The 22,918-nt window shown below is 44.1% G+C and overlaps 1 protein-coding gene across 1 annotated transcript in view; it reads right to left on the reverse strand.

Moving 5' to 3' along the window:
• The window catches only part of NPEPPS (aminopeptidase puromycin sensitive), a 60,895-nt gene that overhangs the window by 30,664 nt on the left and 7,313 nt on the right, over window positions 1-22,918 (reverse strand). Inside the window, exons 2-15 of the mRNA XM_014958934.1 lie at window positions 21,447-21,531; window positions 11,763-11,840; window positions 10,724-10,845; window positions 9,703-9,810; window positions 8,133-8,333; window positions 7,583-7,679; window positions 7,444-7,477; window positions 5,837-5,951; window positions 3,757-3,921; window positions 2,727-2,831; window positions 2,351-2,411; window positions 1,423-1,532; window positions 1,152-1,215; window positions 426-565 (exon numbers count right to left, since the gene is read on the reverse strand). Coding sequence (XP_014814420.1) covers window positions 426-565; window positions 1,152-1,215; window positions 1,423-1,532; window positions 2,351-2,411; window positions 2,727-2,831; window positions 3,757-3,921; window positions 5,837-5,951; window positions 7,444-7,477; window positions 7,583-7,679; window positions 8,133-8,333; window positions 9,703-9,810; window positions 10,724-10,845; window positions 11,763-11,840; window positions 21,447-21,531 — 1,485 coding nt within the window. The remainder of the gene's footprint in view (window positions 1-425; window positions 566-1,151; window positions 1,216-1,422; window positions 1,533-2,350; window positions 2,412-2,726; window positions 2,832-3,756; window positions 3,922-5,836; window positions 5,952-7,443; window positions 7,478-7,582; window positions 7,680-8,132; window positions 8,334-9,702; window positions 9,811-10,723; window positions 10,846-11,762; window positions 11,841-21,446; window positions 21,532-22,918) is intronic.

Here is a 22,918-nt window from a genome sequence, read left to right on the forward strand (position 1 = left end):
ATAAATTTGTCCTGCTCTGGCAATAGAGAGTGGAAAACCTTCACACTAATGAAAGATAAACAGGGCTATTTTTTCGCTCAAGATGGACTTTTAACTAAACAGTGGTTGCCATGGGATACCAAAAAAGCCACCACATTGCAACTCAAAAGCCTCCTCTAATTGCACACTGTTTTTCCGGGCTGGGACTCTTAAAAGGTTCAAGTTTACATTGTCTAGACTGCTCTTGGACAGCAAAAGACCACACTAAGAAAGCGTTATAGAGAGGAGCCAATATTCAGGAGCAGCAGAGAGAGGCCCCTCCGTAAGAAACACAAGATTACAAGGGGGAAAAAAAACCCAGAGAAGAGGAAAATGAAATGCAAGGGAACATTACAGCGATAATCAGTCTTATTCCCAGCGATATGTCCTCCTTCATGAGAGCTCACCTTCACCCACTGGTCTGGTTTGACATCTTTCAAAACCAAGGTGAGCTCTGGTTTGTCCATCAGTATCTGCATTTTGGCACTGGTGGGGTCATCGCTTGTACAAATACTTATGGGGACCATCCACATGGGGAAATCCTCCCCTAAAAGAAGAAACAAAAAAAAAAGGAAAGGCTAAGGGGAAAAAGAAAAAGCATTCACACAACCGAGAAACTCTGCCTGATGTTCAAACAGGTTTCAGCAGCGTTTGAAGCAACGCTACTCAAATCTAAGCCTAAAAAAAGGCACAAATCTGAAGGAAAACGGCAGTTCTAGAGCTAAACCCCAAGATTTTCTAAATCACCTTTCAAGCCAAACATTAATTTCCACAAGATGGGTGGAATCTGTGTTCTAAGGGGGAGCTGGCTTCCAGGGGAGGCATTTTTATATGAGCACTATTATAAAACCAGTAGCTCGCAGAGCTCCTCAGGTGGCAGCGCTGGCCTCAAACTGGACACCAGAAGAGAAGCATCTCAGAAGGAAAACTGAAGCAAAGACTGCAGATTGCTCTTCATGGGAGGAGGACACAGAAACTACCTGCGTGAGAGCCTTAAACCTTAGATTTTCTGAAGTTAGCACCCAAATCCAAGCAGAGCACCTGCCCGCTCTGCAGCGCGGCCTCTTCATCTCCCAAAATCGCTGCACGAAAAGCAACGAACGCTCCATTCCTGCTCTTAGCACTCATCTTACCAGTATATGGTCCACTGGCACAGAACTTCTTCTGGACTAACTTCAACACTTTGTCATCTTCTTGCTGAGGGGAAAAGAAAAAAAGAAAAGAAAAAGAGAGGGAAAGGAGTTATCAGAACATTTAATCTCATCTTCTGTATATCACAATGCACACATGTTCCCTCTGTTAATTGGAGCAACTCGAGTTCTCCTCCAGAAAAAGGAGGTACCTCAAGAACCATTCCAGCACATTCATCACGGCAGAACTTTTAATATGCAGGGCTATGTTTACCTGTTCAGCCTCCACATAAATGAGGGGAAATCCCATTTGTTTGGTCCATGTATTCATCACGGCAGCGATAGGTTTCCCACTGGCTTTTTCCAGGCTTTCCCAGAGGTCCTCTGCAGAAGAAGAGTCTGAGTAAGGATTCCTGGAGTCTTGGCATGTCAGACACTATTAAGGACACCATATGGGCACTAGAGGGTGATGTATTATTACTCCAGTTCCCCCTTCATATGTTTTGGGTGTGTTTTTATCAAATTGTAACAGATAACAGGCAAGAAAAAGGAAATAGTTTAAACCACTGATGGGGGAGGAAGGGGAGAAAAAAAGCTGCTTTACCACTAAAACAACGCAAGCAACACACGTCGTGATAAAGTAGAATAAAAATGAGCATTAAATATTTAAAAATGGTAAAAAGAAGAATCTTTTCCTCAAGTTTTTCATATATTATGCCAAAAGAGCTGACCGAACACAGACTTGTTTGGGCTGACAGAGCGTGATGTTCCACTTCCACATTTAGGCCTGACACACACAAAAAAAAGGTTGAAGTAAAGAAAGCGCCGTTAGACAAGACTTTGAACTGTTTAATCACACACGCAATCAATACTGCCAAGGGAAGCTTGCAAAAGGCTGACACAGCAGATCGACACACTCTGTCTCTAAATCAGATTAGTGCACAGATGTGGTCACCAACAGTAAGCACAGCCCTTTGGGTTCACCTCAGCCACACGTGCTGAGAGAGGGAACCCTGAGAGCCCCAATCCTGGCCCTCCAGGGACACGTTGCATGAAACCAGGAACAAGCCCATTATTTCCTTGCATTTCAGTTATCTCGGGTGGAAAAAGGAAAAGCAGCTGTGTAAGAACTCATCACTTTAGCACTAAAAGTTTTGTCTCCAGAAATGACTTTTCTTAAGCATCCAATAACCACCCGTTACCTGTAGCGGCGTTCTTCTGCTGGAACTTCGTTAAATATAAATTCATTCCTTTCCGGAAGTCCTGGGAACACACAATGGAATATGTAATGGCACCAGAACGGAGGGATTTTCTCTCCTCCCTCCACTCTGTATTTATATCCCAGAATCAGCCAAGGAATCTTAGGATCAGAATGTACATCTGTAACTCCTTCCACATTTTCCCCGCTATCTTATATCTCTTAGTTGAGTTCAAATAGATCCCAAATACAGATTGGAGCAAAGTTTTCAAAATATAGAATACACAGATTTAAATATTATATATATTTTTTTTAAACAGCATTTTTAACTGTGAAGAGATTTGACAGCCCACATTTGGCTTTTTAACACCAGTCTTTACCTCATCACCAATGTAGTCGTGTAGCATTCGGATTACAGACGCTCCCTTGCTGTAAGAAATAGCATCGAATATTTCATCTACTTCAGATGGATGGCCAACACTAACCTGTGGCAAACAGGACAATTGACAGTGAGAACAGTTTTAATTGCCATTAAAGGGTTTGATTTCGCTTGTTCTAGTGTTTCAGGAGCAGAGTTTTCTGACTGAAGGTGAGAAATGAAGGTCCATCCCTGCATTGTCTCTGCTCCCAGTCATTTGAGCTCATTCCCACACAGCTGGGTTAGGATTGGTTTATAGCTTAAACACACTTTAACTGAGGTTTTGGTTTTTAATCAAATCACTTTGGGGATCTTGCTTCAATCCTTTCATTCAACACTTACCCAAAGGCAAAAAAAAAAACCAAAAAAAAACAACCAGTGGAAGCTGTTTAATTCTGGGACGGTGAACAATGTGCACTCAGGAAACACAGTCAGTGAGTCACTCACTCTAAAGTGACCTGTGGTACAAAGCAAGGTCATCTCCCAACATCTATTACACCAAACACCTCTTAAGCCGTCTGAAAACTTGTCCATGGTGATCTCTAGGAATTTCAAGGGAGTTTTCTTTTAGCAGAGCTCCCAGTTTTGCTGGAACAAGCTGCTGCTGCTGCCCTCTCCATCCCCAAACTCCTGCCTGGTTTCCAAAGCAGCAAGCCCAGCCCCAGCCTCCTTATTTCAAGTCAGGGGCTACTTCACTGTGCTCAAGGGCCAGAAAACTGCCCGCTGTGACCAGAAACCAAACCAAAACACAAATCATGATGAGTTTTGATCACAGCTTTGCCATTTAAACCATCAGAGCAGAACAACTCCAGATCTTCACCCCCTCAAACCTCACTTCTGAGATACCAATTCAAGTAGAGGAAAACCCACAAAGTGCAAACGCAACCTGAGATTTTCCTTTGTGTCGTGAATGACTGTAAAGTCCCCTTTTTCCTTAACGCTCAGATGACAAGAAAAAGGCAGAGACAATCGATAGCAAAGACAGAACTTACTTCAATAGGATGACTGTTGTCTAAGGCATCGAGCTCTTGAGCTCGTGTATAATCAGCAGAAACAAACTGAGTCCAGATGTCGTACTCCGGGAAGCAGTGATCTACACACAGGTACTCGATCCAGGAGGCAAATCCTTCATTCAGCCAGAGGTGGGTCCACCATTCCTGGAAAAATAAGAAGGCAGAATAAAGAACAATATTCCAAGAGCTCCTTTCCATCAACAAGAAGTTTCTAGCAAAGAGAAGCTGCTCAGGGCCTGGTTTAGTACAAATCAAGGGAACAGGTAACACTTGGAAGTGCAATTTCCTCTCTATAAAGAAATTATCAGCCCCAGAAGAGTGATGAGCACCCAGCGACTGTCTGCCCCTCTGTTTTATGTTTTAGAAACCCTGAATGGAGGAGAACTGCTGGGGGAACAGCTAAGAATGTCAGTGAGACTGGGGAAAAGTCATTGACACATGAGGCCACGGGGCAGTGAAGCAGCAGAATCACAGGTCATGACAACGGTGTCTGTTCCCCACTGACCAGCAGCAGCTGCAGGAGGCTTGGGTTGGGTTTATTTTTGCTAAAGAATATTCTGACATACAGGGGAGAACTTGGCATCTGAAAAAAAGTGCTCTAGACTACAGAAACCCGAAATCTAATAAACAGTTAAAAGTTGTTTCTCACCAGCCAAAGGTGGGCTTTGTTTTTTTTTTAAGATAAGAACGTTACGTTGACATTTTAAAAATTCTTCCCTTCATTTCTACTATTTAACTGAAGTAGGCGAGATAAGGAAACACGCCACGGATACTGAGGAAGAAAACACCCTTTTCCATAACTGCACTTACCAACCATTCTTTAACTGAGAAAGGGCAGTGGTGACAACACGGGCCCTTCAGCAGAAACAGCCGGGCAGGACGTGGGACCAGCCCAATGAGCTGCTCTCCAAAGAACCACTTCTTCTGCCCTCAATGAATCACCCACCCCAGGGAGGGTGGAATCTCACTAAGGAAAGCTGCCACTGAAACTACACTGATAAGCCCCACTTTATTTTTAGAGTGGAGACCATCCAATTCTCTTTTACGCTTCTGATGGCATCTGGTTTTCAAGACAAGGTTCCAGCACACACAGATGGGTGCCAAAGGATTAATGCAACTGCAGAAGAGATTCTTGGGCAATTTGGTTGGATCTCAGAACCTTTTCACCTCCCTGTTTTTTCTGTCTTCACAGGATCACAGAATGATTTGGGGTTGGAAGGGACCTCTGGAGGTCATCCAGCCCAACCCCCTGCCAGAGCAGGGCCACCCAGAGCAGGGCCCACAGGAACGTGTCCAGGAGGGGTTTGAATGTCTCCAGAGAAGGAGCCTCCCCCACCTCCCTGGGCAGCCTCTGCCAGGGCTCTGCCACCCTCACAGTGAAGAAGTTCCTCCTCATGTTTAGGTGGAACTTCGTATATTCACGCATGTGAACATTTCCTCTTTTCAAGTCCCTGGGCACCACTGAAAAAAGCCTGGCCCCATCCTCCTGACACCCACCCTTGAAGCATTTATAGGTGTTGATCAGATCCCTCCTCAGCCTTCTCTTCTCCAGACTAAAGTCTGGACTAAAGAGTTTTGTCCTCCACCCACTCACACTTCATTTAAGCAGCCTGAAAGCCAGAACAATGCAGATTTGGGGCTCCAGAAGCCCTGCTTTTATTCCCACCAAAATGAGTTAAACATCCAACCATTTGGACAGATACACAGAAGTCATTCAGGGGAGTTAGAAACCTGATGACCCAAAATCATCTCCACAGATCACCTGTTCAGCTTTACCTGGGGCTACATGCAAACAACTCCACATCAGTTCACATCAAAAAGATGTGGAATACTTCTAAAGAACTTCTAAAGTAAAGAAGAAAGTGGTAATAAAGCTCTATTTAAAAAAAAATAATTCATTTTTAAATTTTAAAGATAGCACAGCTGCTACTATTTAAAAAAAAAATATAATTTTTAAATTTTAAAGATAGCACAGCTGCTATTAAGGGGCACGTGAAGACACACGTGATAGGAAGCACACGTCAAAGAAAACTCAAAAGAACTTGTAACTGTTAGATACCATGGTCACAAGGTTTCCAAACCACTGATGAGCCAGTTCATGTCCTACAACCAGAGCAACCCACTGGCGAGATGAAGAACAGGAATTTTTGGGGTCAATGAGCAACGCAGTCTCCCTGTATTTAAGAGAGAAAGAGAACTGAACAGAGTGGTACACGCCTAAAGGAAAAAAAAAACCACAATCAAAAGTAGGTTAAATTACCTAAGCAAGCTAAGAAGTGATCAGTCCAACTGAAACAAACCAAAAGCTACTTCAGTGTAGACATTAAACGATTTTGGTAAGTTCCACAGCTGTTGGAATGCTTTGGAGCGGTAATTCCTTACGGCATGCAAGAAGACAAGTGCAAAAACCCAGGCAGGAACGAGAAGGTTTATCCTTTGCTTATCAAAGAGCTCACCTACACGATCTAGGAACCTGAGCTGTAACTCCCCTGGCACCGCACGGCGGGTGCTCAGCGAGTCTTCGCTGCCTCCCTCATCCCCCAAGGGAATTCCAGCTCCTCCAGCGTCACGCTCCCCACCACAGACCCACGGGGCTGTGCACACACAACCACACACACCAGTGGGCACAAAACCTGCCCCTAAAAACACCCCTAAAGGCACCAGCAGGACTCAGCGGCTCGGTCCGAAAGGACCTCGGGGCTGCTGTAACTCAACGGGGGGAAAAAACCACACAGCTCAAAATATTGTGCCTGCAGGTTCTGGCAACCTTCAGTCCCCAGGGGGATAAAGCAAAGCGTGCCCCACTGAGCATAAAGGGAGGGGGGGTGGGTGGGAATTAATAGCACAATTAAGAAAGGCTTCCAAAAATTCTACTCATCCAGGACAAGTATTTTTTTTCCCCACAGGGAGTGAAATATCAGATTTCATCGGAATCGTGATAAGTAGATTGTAAACCTGGGCTCAAATTTCCTTTTCAATTTTTAAAGGCCAAATTATCAGAAGAAATTTAAACTATTGCAGGATTTTAAAGTCCAAAGCTTACAAGAGCAATGTTGTACAAAATGAAGGGAAATCATTCCAACAATGAGCACAGATAATAATATCAAGCGAAAGTACAAAAGCTTGACCAAATGAGCAAAAAAAAAAAAAAAAAAACCACCCAAAAAAACAAACTGAAAAGGAAGGCAAGTTAATATTTTTGATTTACTCGTATCCACATGGTTACACTGTGGCTGCTGAATTTACCAACTTGCCTACAGCAGAAAATAAAAAAAAAAAACCCCTCTTCCAGCTGTGTCAGTAAGTAAGTTTTACGGGGAAAAACGCGGCCAAGAGAGCTCTCTTGTAGAACAGGCAGTGCTGCCAGAGACTTAAAAATCTCCTACCACCAGACAGGAGCTGGAATAGCTCCTTTTTGCCTTCCTAGGGTTGGTACAATAACTGCAGAAGTTAAAATTATCCAAACCGAAGCAAGAGCTCGGTTTCAGTCTCATTTGGGATGACACCCAGTAATTACAGCTCCCTAAAACCAAGCAAGAGCTGAAGGTATTTACTCAGTCTCATTTGGGATGACACCCAGTAATTACAGCTCCCTAAAACTAAGCCAATTACTTCCAAGAATTAGTGAACAAAGAGGGGGGGAAAGACAGTATTTTAACAGCATACCTATAAGTAACAAGGCCCCAGTTCTCCATGGCACCTTTATAAAATAAATACAAAGGTTTATTGATATTGATACACACCTCTTCCTAAATGTTTAAAATTCAAATAAAATACAGTTCATCAATAAAGTGAGTTACTTTACCAGCAGCAAAGTCTGCAATAGCTATGAGATCAATTTTAGGAAGAGGGTAAGGAACATTGAAGTAGTCCTTATAAAAAGGCAGAGTTTTAGCAGCAACCTGTAAGAAATAAGAGGAGAAATGTTATGTTAACTTGGAACAATTGGTAAAACTTGAAAATTTATGACTGAAACTCGCTTAAGAAAGCGGCACACACAAGATTTCTTCCAGAAGCCCCATTCCCAGCTTCCAGAGCACAATGGTTTGGAAGATTCCCATCCCCTTTTCCTCCCGGGCTGTAGCCAACCCTTCAGTGCTTCTCAGCATCTTTGGACCAAAGGCTACATCCCCAACTTCAGAACTGAATTAAACCTTATGTTCCCATCACTGCAGACACTCCTTTGTCCACAACTGAAATTCTGTTTAATATCAAGCCCAGACTCTGAGCCATTAAAGGAAAAAGAAAATAGAAATCACCACTTTTGGATGGATTTAGGTGAGGGAATGGAAGAAAGGGCTGTGTCCTTGTGTTGGAGATGGTTACAGGGATAATGTAGCCCCGAGAGCATTTACCTCTAATGCAAACTTTCCTTGTTCTGCTTTGCCCACAGGAGTGTAAACACGCACTAGGACGCCGTCGAGGGACCTGGCCTCCACGAAGTCGTACTCCCCCACCACAAAGGCGACGAGGTACGTGGACATGACCGGGGTGCGGGCAAACTTCACCTCCACCAGGTTCTCATCGTCGGGGTACGGCTTCCGGTCGATGACGTTCTTCCAACACAAAAGGGAGTGTTAATGTCATGGAAATGAAACTCTATCACACAATAGATTCACCCAACTATTCCATCGTTATGAGTCAGGCATTTAAAATGAACGGATTTCTTTTATGATTGGATGCACTTTTTCTTTTATGAGGGAGCACCTCTCCTATGAAGACAGGCTGAGGGAGCTGGGGTTGTTCAGCCTGGAGAAGAGAAGGCTCCAGGGAGACCTCATAACGGCCTTTCAGTACCTGAAAGGAGCCTACAGAAGAGCTGGAGAGGGACTCTTTACAAAGAAGAGTAGTGACAGGACAAGGGGCAATGGTTTTAAGCTGGTGGAGGGGAGATTTAGGTTAGATACTAGGAAGAAATTCTTTACAGTGAGGGTGGTGAGGCACTGGAACAGGTTGCCCAGGGAGGTCGTGGATGCCCCATCACTGGAGGGGTTCAAGGCCAGGCTGGATGGCTATTGAGCAACCTGGTCTGGTGGGAGGTGTCCCTGCCCAGGGCAGGGGGGTTGGAACTAGATGATCTTTAAGGTCCCTTCCAACCCAAACCATTCTATGATTCTATGATTTTAAAATACAGACCACGATGTAGTTCCCCTCCTAACTGAAAATGCCCCATTCACATATGGAGGTGGGCTTTTATGATATATACCTTCTATTCCATTACTGCAAAGCTGAACACATCACATTTGTCCTTCAAAAAGAATATTACCCACACCCCAGCAAGGCTTTCACTGTAAATTCTGAAACACAAACCGTAACCCTGTGGTCAGTGGGCAAGGCTGGGCTTTACAGGTAATTGTAAGTGAGCTACTGGAATAAAACCAGCTATTTTTAAACTGACTTGCTCTTCTCCAGCAACATCTCCTCGAAATATTTGCATCGTATTTAAAGTAGCAACCTGAAAATGCCCACTTGTATTTGTGAGAGAGGTGCTTCTGTTTGCACACTGTAACCCAGCCTGGTCAAAAATCCTCTAGGGCAGAAAATATGCTTATTTATCTCCAGTGCTACGTCTGCTTCTGTAGCTGTAACAGCTATATAAACACGCAAAGGCCCTTTTTTTTTTTCCCCAGTCACTCTTAATCAAGCAGCACGTGGCATGACATATGCTAAGACTTTTGGGTTTTCTTTTAAAGAAACACCACTGTGGTTTGTACAACCTGTTTAGGTTCTGTGCCAGCAGCTGACATCACAATATCATCTTTTTTAAAAGTCCTCTCAATTTCGAGCTGCTCAGTAATAGTTAGCAAGACAGCCTACATCCCTAGTTCTGTCTGTTACCAAGGCACACTATTAACCACCAAATAATCAGCTGGCATTATTACAGTTATATTTAAAACACTCTTTATTTGCCCATCAAGAACTTACCATATTTGACAAAGCTACTCTGTCTTTAGGAACCACCAAAGAAATATCAAATGTTGCCTTGATAGCAGGCTCATCCCAGCAAGGGAAAGCTCTGCGAGCATCAGTAGCCTGGAGGAAATAAGAGCATGAAAAAAATAAATCAAGAGATTGTGGCAATAAAACACACACAAAAATTCAGCACATTTTACAGGCAAGAAGTTGGGTGAGTGATGGTCATTGGTACAGTCTCCTCATTGACACTCCGCATTAGAGCGTTTTATTCTTACTGTGATAACTTCTTTCACTCTTGGTTAAAGAAAAAAAAAAAAAGAAAGCAGCTGAAAAGCACTCTGTGCTCTGATGGAATCCTACAGTCGGAGCAAAATTCAGCAGAGTCATGAGAGGAGCAAAGCTCAGTCATGTGAAAGCAGAGAGGGCACCCAGGCGTTCACAGACCGTACGCACAAGACCACCTATTTATATTCTGGCAGTAGACTGCACCCAAGAAATGTTCTATTTGTACGAAGTAAATACTCCATGATTTTATGTAACCAGGCAGATAACTAGGAAATTACAATATGGTATAAAATTCTGTCATTATACCCAGGGTTTACATAATGCTCAAGACAGAATCTGGCTCACATCTTGGATGTCATTAAGATACTGTGATAAAGGCAGTGTCCTATTAAAAAAATTAATATACTTCACAAAGGAAAGTTACACTGAGTTATTTGACCACATCTAAATAAACAGCTGTTTTTAAACATTGCAGCTATTGTATATATACAATGCATCACACCATCAGCATGATTCTTGGCTGGGGAATTTGCCAGATCCAGAATTTACTGACCTTCAAGTCGCAACGTAAAGGGCTGCTTTTAGTCTTACCCATGGTCACTGAGAGCAAGGAGCAAATAAATATGGATTTTTGAAATTCACCCAGAGGATATAGCTAAAGCCAGGCAATCAGGTCCTTGCTTCTTCTAAGAATAAATCCTATATGAAGAATGACATTCCCTGAAAACAAAAATACAGCCCATACCTCGAACTGAGTGACAGCAGCGTAGCGCGTGTCTCCAGTAGGGGTGGTGTATTTACTTCGGTAAAAACCTTTCATTTTATCATTCAGCTCCCCTACAAAGTCTATCTTTAGCGTCCCCGTCCCTGTAACAGAAACAGAGGGGACATTGTTATTTCCATGTGTCAAACAGAACATCTCTTTGGCCTGGACCTTCAGGCCAGGCTGCTCAGCTGGCCCACTGCCCCTCCGAAATAAATGTCCCTTTTGCCAGCCTCCCTCCAAACCCTTCACCCTCCTTCCAGACCCACCTTAAGCCATTTGAGACTTCCCACCCTACAATCCTTCCCTTTGAATAAAGTTTGCAAAAATACAGGATGGCTCCTAAGTAATAATAGCATCTACGAAATCTTCTACAAAAGCCAGGCTGGAGCATTGGCTGCGTTCAGGCTTGTAAGTCAATTAGTCTCAGGATTTATTCCGCCCTCGATGTCTCAAGTGCAAAAGGGGAAAGCTGATCTGGAGCAGAGGGGCAGGATGCCAACATCCCACAGCACCACACACGGAAGTTTCCTCACCCTAGAATCTTTCTATTTGGATTCGTCGAGATGAAAGAAAACCGCTTTGTTCAAACCAAGGAGCTGAGTTTCAATCAACAAACTCCTCAGAGCAAAAAAAAAAAAAAAAAAAAAAGTAGCAGTTTCAAAAGAATTAGTAGGTTCCCGCCCAGGAAAATACTGCAGTAATTCAGATTAGCTCATTCTCAGTCAGAGGAAAACAGATCATCTGTATCTAACCTAAGTAGCTTCTGAGCCTGACTCCCAATAGCAGGTAAATAATCAGAGTGGCCTCAGGTGCTGGAAGCAAACATCACCAAGAGCAAAACAATTTTCAATTCCAGAGGCTCACAAAGGGATTCATAGTGAACAGACTCCCCAGGGAGCACTGAATTCCTCATCAGAAACTTCAGGGAAGACAGAGCGGTCCCACTGCAGCTTTTTTCAAGTGCAAACATCTTAAACACAGGGTTGAAGCAAACAGAAAGCATGAAAATAGCTCTTACCTTTCTGGAGAGTACTGGGGAAGGAGAGAGTAACCTTTTCGTCCTCATTTTGATAGTTGAACCCTGTGGCATGTACCTCTGAAACAGAAAAACAGGCTGCTTGGTTAGAAATAAGCCCCAGGTGTTTTTGTAACTCACAAACAGTTAAAATTAACTAAATTAGCTGAATCCAACAAGGTGTTTTTCTAACTCACAAACATTTAAAATTAACTAAATTAGCTGAATCCAACAACATGTTGTAGCTATTGAACAAATCAATGGAGATTTTGAGTAATCCAGAATCATATAAAAGCAAGCAACAAAAAAACCACCACCCTCAGCAAGAACAGCATCCTGTATCCCACCAGGAATGACTTAAAATCCTGACAAATGGTAAAATATTGCACAAAAAACTTCCCCTCAATATTAAATGCTTACATCAGTGCAGCATGATTCTTATTAATTCTTCCAAACAGGGTGCTTATCGTTTATTAAACTACTTAGTGGATCTCGCTTTGAAAAGCACACAAATATCCACAGCAAGGTGGGTTTGTTTGGTTTTAATCACAAAAAAAACCCCATAATATTGGTTTTATTTAAAGATTGTCTTCAGAACCAGAGACCTACCTTGGAGTTTATATACCTTTCAGCAAGGGCATCCAAAATCAACTAGAATATTAAGCAGTAGGGCATTTACACAGCATTAGATCTATTTGTAGGTGCAAACGGACAAACTGGGAGGCCAAGCTGCAGACACACTGATGTATAATTCCAGATTTATAAATATAATAAACTTCTGGCAGTTCGGTAGTTTGGAAAGGTTCGGGAAATGCACAGACCAGTTTAAAGTAAGAGCATCCAGTACAAGCTGCCTGTCCCCATCCCACTTACACCACTCAAATCGAAGTGAAAACACACCCAGGATATTGAAATGCTACCAAGGGGCTAGAGATACTTTCAGGTACATTCAAAATTGGCCTCGGAAGAAAGATTCAGTAAATAGCTCCAATGATCTACTGAAATAGATACTAGTTTTGAATGGTCACAGAAAAAAACAAGGGCAAAAAAGAACACTGGAAAGTGCTGTGATACACAGAGGTCAACATCCTAAAAGAAAAACGTACCACTCTATCAACTCCTTCATTACGTGGAATTCTGACTGACGAGGCTTGTTTGAAACAACAACTTAATTTACAGAACGACCTGCCTTCTGTGCTCAAATATCCCCACAAGAATCCAGGTATTGGGTTTCAGAGGCTGCCTGAGCACATCCGCAAGATGTTCCGCTAAGTTGTTCCATATGTGTCAAAAGCAACTGGAAACATGTTTTTATTATTATAAAACTTAAAGTGCTATTTATTCTGGAATAGTATGATTTCAGCCTCAAGTCAGAGTTAATACCACCCTCTGCTCACAGGGAACATAAATGCAGAAACTGCATGAAGGCAGGAGGCTTAACTACTGGTTTCACAGCGCTCCACTCGGCGTTTAATCAGACCTAACCACCATGCGGGGTATATAACCCAGAAATGCTCACAATAAAACAATTCTAGCTGAAAAAAATAAAAAAATACAGTACAAGAATCAATTCAAGAAGGATCAAGTAGAAGAACTTTAGACTACCAGTCTGTACTGAGGAGTTCCAGGATTTTTAAAATCAACTGTAAGAGGGATGAGTTAGGCCATTTAAACAGAACAGACGCCAAGGACATCACAGTGCCAGCAAGTGCTGGGCAACCAGCAACAAAAAGGAAAGGTTTAACTTTTCTTCTTCTACCTCCATGGAACAGTGAGGCATAAAAGAAGATATTATACGAGAGTTGGAGAGAAGATATTGAGGGGAACAACACTAATTTCCCGCTCTGCTCTGCCCTGGGGAGGCTCCATCTGGAGCACTGGGACCAGTTCCGGGCTCCCCAGTTCCAGAAGGACAGGGAACTGCTGGAGAGGGGACAGCAGAGGCTACAAAGGTGATGAGGGGCCTGGAGCATCTCTCTGATGAGGAAAGGCTGAGGGACTTGGGGCTTTTTAGTCTGGAGAAGAGAAGGCTGAGGGGGGATCTGATCAACGCCTATAAATACTTCAAGGGTGGGTGTCAGGAGGATGGGGCCAGGCTTTTTCCAGTGGTGCCCAGGGACAGGGCAAGAGGGAATGGGCACAAACTTGAATATAAGAAGTTCCATCTAAACATGAGGAGGAACTTCTTCACTTTGAGGGTGGCAGAGCCCTGGCAGAGGCTGCCCAGGGAGGTGGTGGAGTCTCCTTCTCTGGAGACATTCAAACCCACCTGGACACGTTCCTGTGGGACCTGCTCTGGGTGGCCCTGCTCTGGCAGGGGGTTGGATGGGATGATCTCCAGAAGTCCCTTCCAACCCCTCATCATTCCGTCATTCAGTGAATGTACAATATTCTAGGCTCATCATTCTGTCATTCAGTGAATGTACAATATTCTAGGCTGGAACTGGGCTCCCCAGCCAGAATTTCAATTCATTCCAATGAATTTTTGACCCCAGCTATGTCCAGAGTCCAAGGACGGGCTGGATACCTGTCAGGAATTTACGTGAGCCTTCCCGGGAGGAATCCCACTGCCGGACAACCTGCAGATGCTGAGCTGTCAGCCTGTGGGCAGAGGCTGCACCAAAAACCTGAGAAAAGGCTGATAAAGATCAGTACAAGAATGCGGAATCCCTCCCCCCCTCCTCCTGTATTTTAAAATGACCACAGCAAACCGAAAACATTTGTATCTTTTTACAGCTTCTAATGGAAACAATCTGATACCGAAGACAAACAATACCATGACTTCAGGATCATAGTTCTAACCTAGTGAAACCGAGAAATACAGAAGAATGCCTGTTATGCACATCTTCTGCCAAAAGTTGACAACGAATATCAAGTTTCCCCCTCCTCCTCTCCCAAACGCCAAGTTCTCCTCAGCCTGCTCGAATTTGCGTTCTCCCCTAACTTTATAACCTTTTTTTTTTTTTTAAGCCTGTCCTAGAAAAGCCACAGGAAAGACACAGGTAGAGTTTATCGGCTCTGGAAGGAAGTGGAGACCTTCAGGGTTTTTCACCCCCCTCTGCAGCAGCCTGGGAAAGAATTCACACATGGCCCAAAGCAACCTTGTTTCAAAGAGCTTCTCACCCTTCATTTCACAGCCCCAGATGCCAATCGCCCTCAGGTTAGAAACAAGGTTTAAACAAGTTATTGTTTAAATCCTCTGGAAGCAGACCCAGCACCTCCCCATCTCCACCAAAGGAGGGTCCTGTCCTCGCCCCCCATCCAACTGCAAAGTCATGGCAAGAGCCCACCTGGGATGGAAGGTAAATCTCATTTTACAGCTTCCCAACACCCACATTCATTGAGGAATTGGTGCCTGGAAGAGTCTTTCCACGCGCACCCCAGGCCTCAGGTTGCCCCAGGGGAGGTTCAGGTTGGATATTAGGAAAAATTTTTACACAGAAAGGGTTATCAAGCCTTGGAACGGGCTGCTCAGGGAAGTGGTTGAGACACCACCCCTGGAAGTGTCCAAAAGACAGGTTGACCATGGTGCTGGGGGACATAGGTTAGTGATGGGTTTTTGTCAGAGTTAGGTTGATGGTTGGACTAGATGATCTTGAAGGTCCCTTCCAACCTAGATGATTCTATGATTCTATAATTTTTTACAATTCTCAAAGCAGCTGCTTTTATACCAATTTCCAAAACAGCAGAATACAAATGAAAAATTCAAAGTTACATACTTTATTATTTTATTTTTTTTAAACTATTCAGCGCCAATAATTTAATCCAGAGCAAAAGAACCGTGGAAAACCATCAACAATACTTTTTGTTAGAGTTTAAGAGAAATGGCTTCTAACAAAGATGTAATTGCAGTAAAAGGCTGTCTGAATTCCTAACGGCGTCGAATACAAAAGCTCCTGAAGAGAACAACACAATTTTGGCAGCCCACTAACTTGGGAGAGTTTGGCACTGCAAGGTTGCAAGTTAATCACTAGCACATTAGTGCAGAGCCTGGACCGAGCTGCATGAGAAAATAAAAAGCTGTTAGTGCTCCACGTCTTTGGGAAAAAAAAAAAAAGGCATAAAAATCAGATGGAGCAACCTCCCCAACTCAGAGCACTGCACCACACACCAAATTTGACAATAGCTTTTCAAATAAATTACAGTTCTTCTATAGAGCACTTCCGGAAATTGCACAGTAACCAGATGGATCCATCAATTAATGATCCCAATTTCTGTATTACACGCTTAGAAACATGGATCCCGGCCAAAGGTTTTAAGCAATGTCAAATGTGCACGGATTTCAAAGCCAAGTGCAAGAGATGAAATTTTATTATTTTTTTTTTTCCAAGTAGCCCTCATTCCACGGCACGGAGAAGTCACAGGCAATTAAGGTGCGGTGGCTTAATGAACTTGCACTCATCAACCGAGCCGCAGTGACTGTGTGCACTCTGCCTGCTCTGTCTGCAAACGAACCACGTTTGTTAAAACAGCTACATGTTGACACAGCACACACTGTCCTCCCTCTGCATCAGCCACCGAGCTGCACTGATGCCATTCCCCAAAACCTTCATGTTTCACAGACTCACAGAATGATTGGGGTGGGAAGGGACCTCTGGAGATCATCCCATCCCACCCCCTGCCAGAGCAGGGCCACCCAGAGCAGGTCCCACAGGAACGTGTCCAGGAGGGGTTTGAATGTCTCCAGAGAAGGAGACTCCACCACCTCCCTGGGCAGCCTCTGCCAGGGCTCTGCCACCCTCAAAGTGAAGAAGTTTCTCCTTATGTTTAGGTGGAGTTTCCCATGTTCAAGTTTGTGCCCGTTCCCTCTTGTCCTGTCCCTGGGCACCACTGAAAAAAGCCTGGCCCCATCCTCCTGACCCCCACCCTTGAAGGATTTATAGGTGTTGATCAGATCCCCCCTCAGCCTTCTCTTCTCCAGACTAAAGAGCCCCAAGTCCCTCAGCCTCTCCTCATCAGAGAGATGCTCCAGGCCCCTCAGCATCTTTGTAGCCTCTGCTGTCCCCTCTCCAGCAGTTCCCTGTCCTTCTGGAACTGGGGAGCCCAGAACTGGTCCCAGTGCTCCAGATGGGGCCTCCCCAGGGCAGAGCAGAGGGGCAGGATGACCTCCCTCCACCTGCTGGTCACACTCTTCTCTGTGTCATCAGCAAACTTGCTTTCAGGCCTTTTCACATCTTTTCACGTGTTTCAAACCCGTGGTTGTAAAATCCTTTCAAGGAGTCAGAAGGATTCTGGGATATTCCCAAACTGTCCATTCCAACCCAGCCCAGGCCTCCTTAAAAAAATCCTACTGTTCCAAATTCTGTTATATCAAGTCCTCTCCAAGAGAAAGGATGATGACGAGCTTTTCTACAACAAAGAAAGGTTTCACAACTGGCTTAAACAAAATCTAGTCTGCTACGGGCAGCGACACCCGTCTCATTTTTCCCACCTGGCCCCAGCTGCGTATTCCCGTTCCCTTCCTTCCAGGGCCATTCCCACACAACCATCAGGACCAGGAAGGTGATCTGTCTCCAAGCAGCTTTTATTTTTTCCCCTCGAAGAGACAGTTTCCTGACCCACGTGGCTTCTCAAGGGTAAGGACACCGATGCCAACAGAAGGGAGGGAGAGAAGCATCATTGTCCCTTCCCACAGCAGCAGGGTTTCACACTGCTCACCCTGAAACGGTCGTGCTCCCAGGCCAAGGGCCAGCCCTGCTTAGGCACACCGGGGTCACACAGCTTTCCATGAGCACCAGTCATCTTTTCTTCTCCTTTTAAGCACCAGTGAGGCCCTGGTGTAACCAGCCTCTAGCACAAGCATCCAAGTGCGTCCCTACCACACTAAGAAGGAAAAGACTGAAGTAATGAGTTCTGGCCTCAAAACCTTTGAAAGGTCGAAGTACAAATCCAAGTTCACTCGATTATTTCTGCTAAACAAACACCACCATGTTTGCTGGTCATTTTTCTACACGAAATTGCCAACTACTACAAGCATCTCTAAATTTCAGAAGCTGCTTTAGATCCCCCAGTATCTGAAAAGCTTTCCAAGCTAAAGACAGGTTGAGGGAGGTCATCCTCCCCCTCTGCTCTGCCCTGGGGAGGCCTCATCTGGAGCACTGGGTCCAGTTCTGGGCTCCCCAGTTCAAGAAGGACAGGGAACTTCTTTCCTGTGAGGGTGGCAGAGCCCTGGCAGAGGCTGCCCAGAGAGGTGGTGGAGTCTCCTTCTCTGGAGACATTCAAACCCCCCCTGGACATGTTCCTGTGGGACCTGCTCTGGCAGGGGGTTGGACTGGGTGATCTCCAGAGGTCCCATGTCATTCTGTGAGTCTGTGATGTAGTTCACCAGTTATGACTATCACAGTCTTACGGCTCCTTAAAAGAGAGATTCCCAGGAAGGTCCACCTTCTGGGCATTCAGTCAGCGTGAAACTCAATCCCCTAAAATCTCCCCTCAGAACCACCTTGCTGAGGAACGAATCCCTTCTCAGTTCTTCATTTTGCTGAGCAAAGCCAACCATTGGGACAAAGGCAGAGCAGCACGTGCACCTAAACGCTACAGCTGCTCTATAAACATTTCCCTACAAACGCTATAAACCAGCTTCTGGAAAAATACAAGAACAATTGTTCCTTTTGACAAGTGGGAGGAGCCAGTTGTAACTTCAGCTACGGAAAAGTTGGGTCTTTTGAGTAGCTTTGTTCCGTGACAGCGTACCTGGCACGGACAGCACATCCACAACCTCCAGTCACAACCACCCCACCAGTTTTATGACTAAACAGAGCATTTTTCTACTCCGAAGCACTGAATAATCAATCTCTCCTGGTTTATTATTCACTACCACTCAATTGTGGGTCACGCAGCAAAAATTTTTCACTTTGACTTTAAAGCTTCAGAGATCCTCCCCTCAGCTTCCTGTCAAATATTGGGCAATAATCTGATTTCTCTGCAAATCTGCATTAAAATTCCATGCTGTATCCATCTCTGGAAGAGTGAACGGGGGGAAGGGAGGGGAAACACAGCCCACGGTTCTAGCGCAGATTTCTGCTGTACAACAGTGCAGTTGGCACTCCAGACTACCAGGAATTATTAGGAAAAGAATAAACTATTCTGCACGAAAGCCAACAGATCACCTCCACACAGAGGGGAAAAGTATCTGTTGAACAAGCGGCTCTTTTTCACACAGCCCCTTTTCAGAACAGAACCACACTTGAAAGAAGATAAGTGACCGATTATCTTTTGTCTCACGAGAGACAAATTCTTCCCCCCTGAGGTACAGAACTAAAAGAGGTAACAAATTCTCACTAGAGCCTTTAAAGGAGGAAAATATCACCAACTTCTCACTTATTTTCAAACACACTATCTAGGCAATGGGTAGGTGGCTCACCTGAGGAACTAAGTCCAAATGATCTGGCCAATATTTCTGTTGGTTCACTGGACTAAATTTCGTGTACTGGTTTTGAGACCAGTTATACAATTACCATCCAAGAGCTGGGCACAATAGCAGCATTAGTAAACCCGACCTTATCTGTATCAACAGGTGCCAGCAAATAGTCTGCCAATTTCATGCAATTTTACTTCCAAAGCCATTACACTGGTTGGCACTTTCCCAAACTGAAAGATAGGTTTTAACCCCACAAAGCCTGGGTATAATTATAGTAAACATGCGATTAAGCTACCCCTCAAGTATTTCTGATACAGGAGTTTGAGGGGTGAGAGCCTGTTACTGCAGCTGGAGCGCTGGGCTCGTGATCCTGGTGGCCAGAGAGCCACGTCCAAGGCTATTGGAAAAAATCAGAGTGAAGGAATTTAAGCCACAGAAACTCACTTCCAGCATACTTGGGTTTAATTCTCCATTAGGCTCCACTATTAACACTTGGAAGTTACAAGGAAGTTAAAGAATAGGAAAATAGACTTCTATGAGAGGGAAATCAGCCCTGAAAACAACAAATATAATATATTAAAATAGAGACCCTCTCCATTATATGTATTTTTCCTGGTTTGACTAGAAAGAGACTTTGTTCTTAGGTACCTTTTCCATTTATTTTCATTTTTCTCAATGACGAAATAATAAATTAATAGGTGGTTTGGGCGGGTGGTAGGTGGAACGGACTCCAGACACACTCTGCTATTACTACCACTCTCGTTATCGCCTCATTACTCAGAATGAGAAATAACTCCAGGAGAGCTTAGCAACACGGTGCATCCAATCAACTAACGACCGCTAACGGCAGCGCGCGAAAGGCACGAGGGAACGGAGCGCCAGGGGACAACCCCAGGAGCCCAAACCCAGCACGTAGGACACAGGGCTCTGTTCTTTCACTATCAAAATCGGGTGGCTGGAGTCCAGGCTCTTTGGGAAGACTCTTCTCTGCCACCCTCTCTCGCTGCCACTGCGCTTCCTGCACTAGAGCTCTGCTTTCCCACAACACACCCACCCAAAACGCTGCTGCTTCCTCGGGCTGGAGCTCCCCATCCGCCCAAACACAGCTCAACTGCTCCCAACTGCACTTAAGAAGCCCTCTGGTTCCTTTAATACTATATTAAAATAAAAATACAGAAGTCAAACGAGCTTAAACACAAAGATCCGTTGCAGAGATTCCACCTGTCACAGACACCACTATTAGTCACAGGACAATGTCACTACAGCATGAACTGCAATTGTTCCTACCAAATCCAATCCAGAAAATTCAGATTTCTTTTCTTCTGCAGGTGTTTGGATAAGCACAGCCCTTCTCTCCGACTTCCTCCAGCTGGGGTGTGAGCATGCTAGAGAAGTTAAAACCTAATCACAGGAACACCTTTCGCCTGTCCACCAAGATCATTCCTTTAATTCACAATCATGGGTTTAACAAAGTGCTTCGTGACATCATTGTGGCATTTTCCTTATAGAAAGAGAAGCTCAAGAGAGCCTTTTGTTGGCTGAAGGACTTAGCAGTCATACACAGCACAGCAAACAGCTACTGTGTCTGAAACAGCAGTGGCTCCAGCAGAAACCCAGCACGGCTCTGCACACTGTTAGACCATTGCTCTGTTTCAAGGAGCTTATTTTCCACACCTTAATCATTTCACGCTTCAATTGCTAAACTTTTTTTTGCCTCTGCTAAATCTCCTCGGAATATAATTGGGGAAGATGTCAACTGCTAGAACTGTGTCTTCAATTGTTCCAGTAATTTCCAGTCTTTCACTGAACTGGACCCCAACCACCGTCTCCTCCATATAATCACCTTTTCCCATGTTGCCCTATCCTTGGAACATCCTGCTAAATGTCAATTTAGAGTCTTCTGTACTTTTCCAAACCCTTCCCCATGAGCATTTCCTGCTGCAGGCCATTATTGATGCGTGCCTTATCTAAGCCCTTGTCACAGATTTTGTCAATACCCTGAAGTCCACAGGTACAGATCATGTTCTTACGCAACTACCTGGTATAAAGATAAATAAAAATGTAAATAAACATCCTTTTGCCTACAACACACAGATACTATGGAGCAGAATGCAGATTCCATGGAAACTTGAGATAACTTTTTATGCAAATCTTACTGATGAGAAGAGAATAAAGGTTCAATAACGAATTTTGTGCTTTGAGGGGTGGGTTTGTTTATCAAAGTATTATGCAATTTTGCAGAGTTATAAAGAGTTGGCAACAGCATCTCGCATGAAAAATTAAATGGATTAACATGTAAAAACTCCAGAAAAAAAAAGCAATCCTACCTTCATCTCCTTCTGGCGCATAGGAAGCTGTAATAATGTCAATGTCAGCACAGTTCATCACAATTTGGTTGGTTGCATGTTTCACCTGGAAGAGAAGTTGGATGAGCATCAGGAAGAAACAACGTTCCCTGCTCCCTTGAGCTCCCATAAGTAGGAATTTCCACCTCCCTTTAATCTAAAACCCCTCCATCATCTACTGTTTGAAATAGAATTTAGTGGTTAAGAGTGGTAAAAAAGAAAAAAGGTATTTCCCTGACTGCTGTCATTTGTTCCAGAACATGTGCACTCAAATCCTGTCCAAGCCATCTAGGCCTACTTATCAACACTGTAAATTATTTAAGGGAATGGAGTGCCTGCTAAAAATCGGTACAAAAGCTTGACAATAGGGCTCTTGTATGTGTCTGGGAACCCAAGACCAATAAAAATAGATAGAGAGGTTTTTTAGAGATGACCTCCAGGAGACTCTAGTAACAGCCTTCGACTGCAAACATCTCTCAGAGATGATCAGAAATACAACCTATGGCACTGGGTCCTCAACTGTCGACACCAGAAGAATGTCTTAGGTTAAAAACATCTGCCAAGAAATTCGCCTTTACATTTTCCTGAAAGCTTTCCTTCTGCCAGCTCTTGGCTACACACACTTTGCTTTATTTAACAAGTGGCCAGCTCCCAGCGTAGTAATAAACCGTCTCACTGTGCCAGCTTTCTATTTGGATGCAAGAGCTTGAATACAGAGGAATTCAAATTAAATATCAATTAATTACAAAAGGGGGTAAAATATTTGGGAATTAAACTAGGAATTATTTAGAAACTTATGGCTGAAACCGCTAGAATCATCACGCTGGATGGAGCTGGTAGTCCTGCTGGTCCAGGGCACAATTTCTAGCTGTAGACAATGCCAGTTCTTTAATTAAACGAGCAAGAATTTCTCTAAGAGCCAAGTGGAGTTTAACACACGCACAAAGGAACTGCTCCCTATCCCAGAGTGCAAATTCCTTAGAGCTTAAGGAATGGTTTTTCACCTTTCCTGGTTTTTGACTATCATAACCTTAAAATGCCCTATTAACACCTGTACCCCCAGAAACCAGCTGGACCCCTTTGTGATGGAAACTGGTCCTCGTGAACCCAGAGCTCCTTGGCCCCTGTACACACCATCAGCACAGCACACACCAGCTCACCACTCCCGCACCCCAACGTCAAGGTGTTTATTACAACTAAAGCCAAAACACTAAGCTGTGAAGCGTCACAGTGGAAGCAGACACTTATCACTCCGCCATGAAGGAGCTGGTATCCACACAAGATGAGTAAACGGAAGCAGATATTCAGCCTTGAACTGAGTATCTGCATCTACCTCAGTTCCTGAGTCATTGTGTACATAAAACCCAAATTCAAGTCTAGTCAGCGGTAAGTGAGGCTTAAGAAATTCAAATGCATAACATACTAGGCGTACCCACATCATAAGAAGGGTCCCT

The sequence above is a fragment of the Calidris pugnax genome, unplaced genomic scaffold (assembly GCF_001431845.1).
Source record: "Calidris pugnax isolate Ruff unplaced genomic scaffold, ASM143184v1 scaffold335, whole genome shotgun sequence".
NCBI classification, from domain to species: domain Eukaryota; kingdom Metazoa; phylum Chordata; class Aves; order Charadriiformes; family Scolopacidae; genus Calidris; species Calidris pugnax.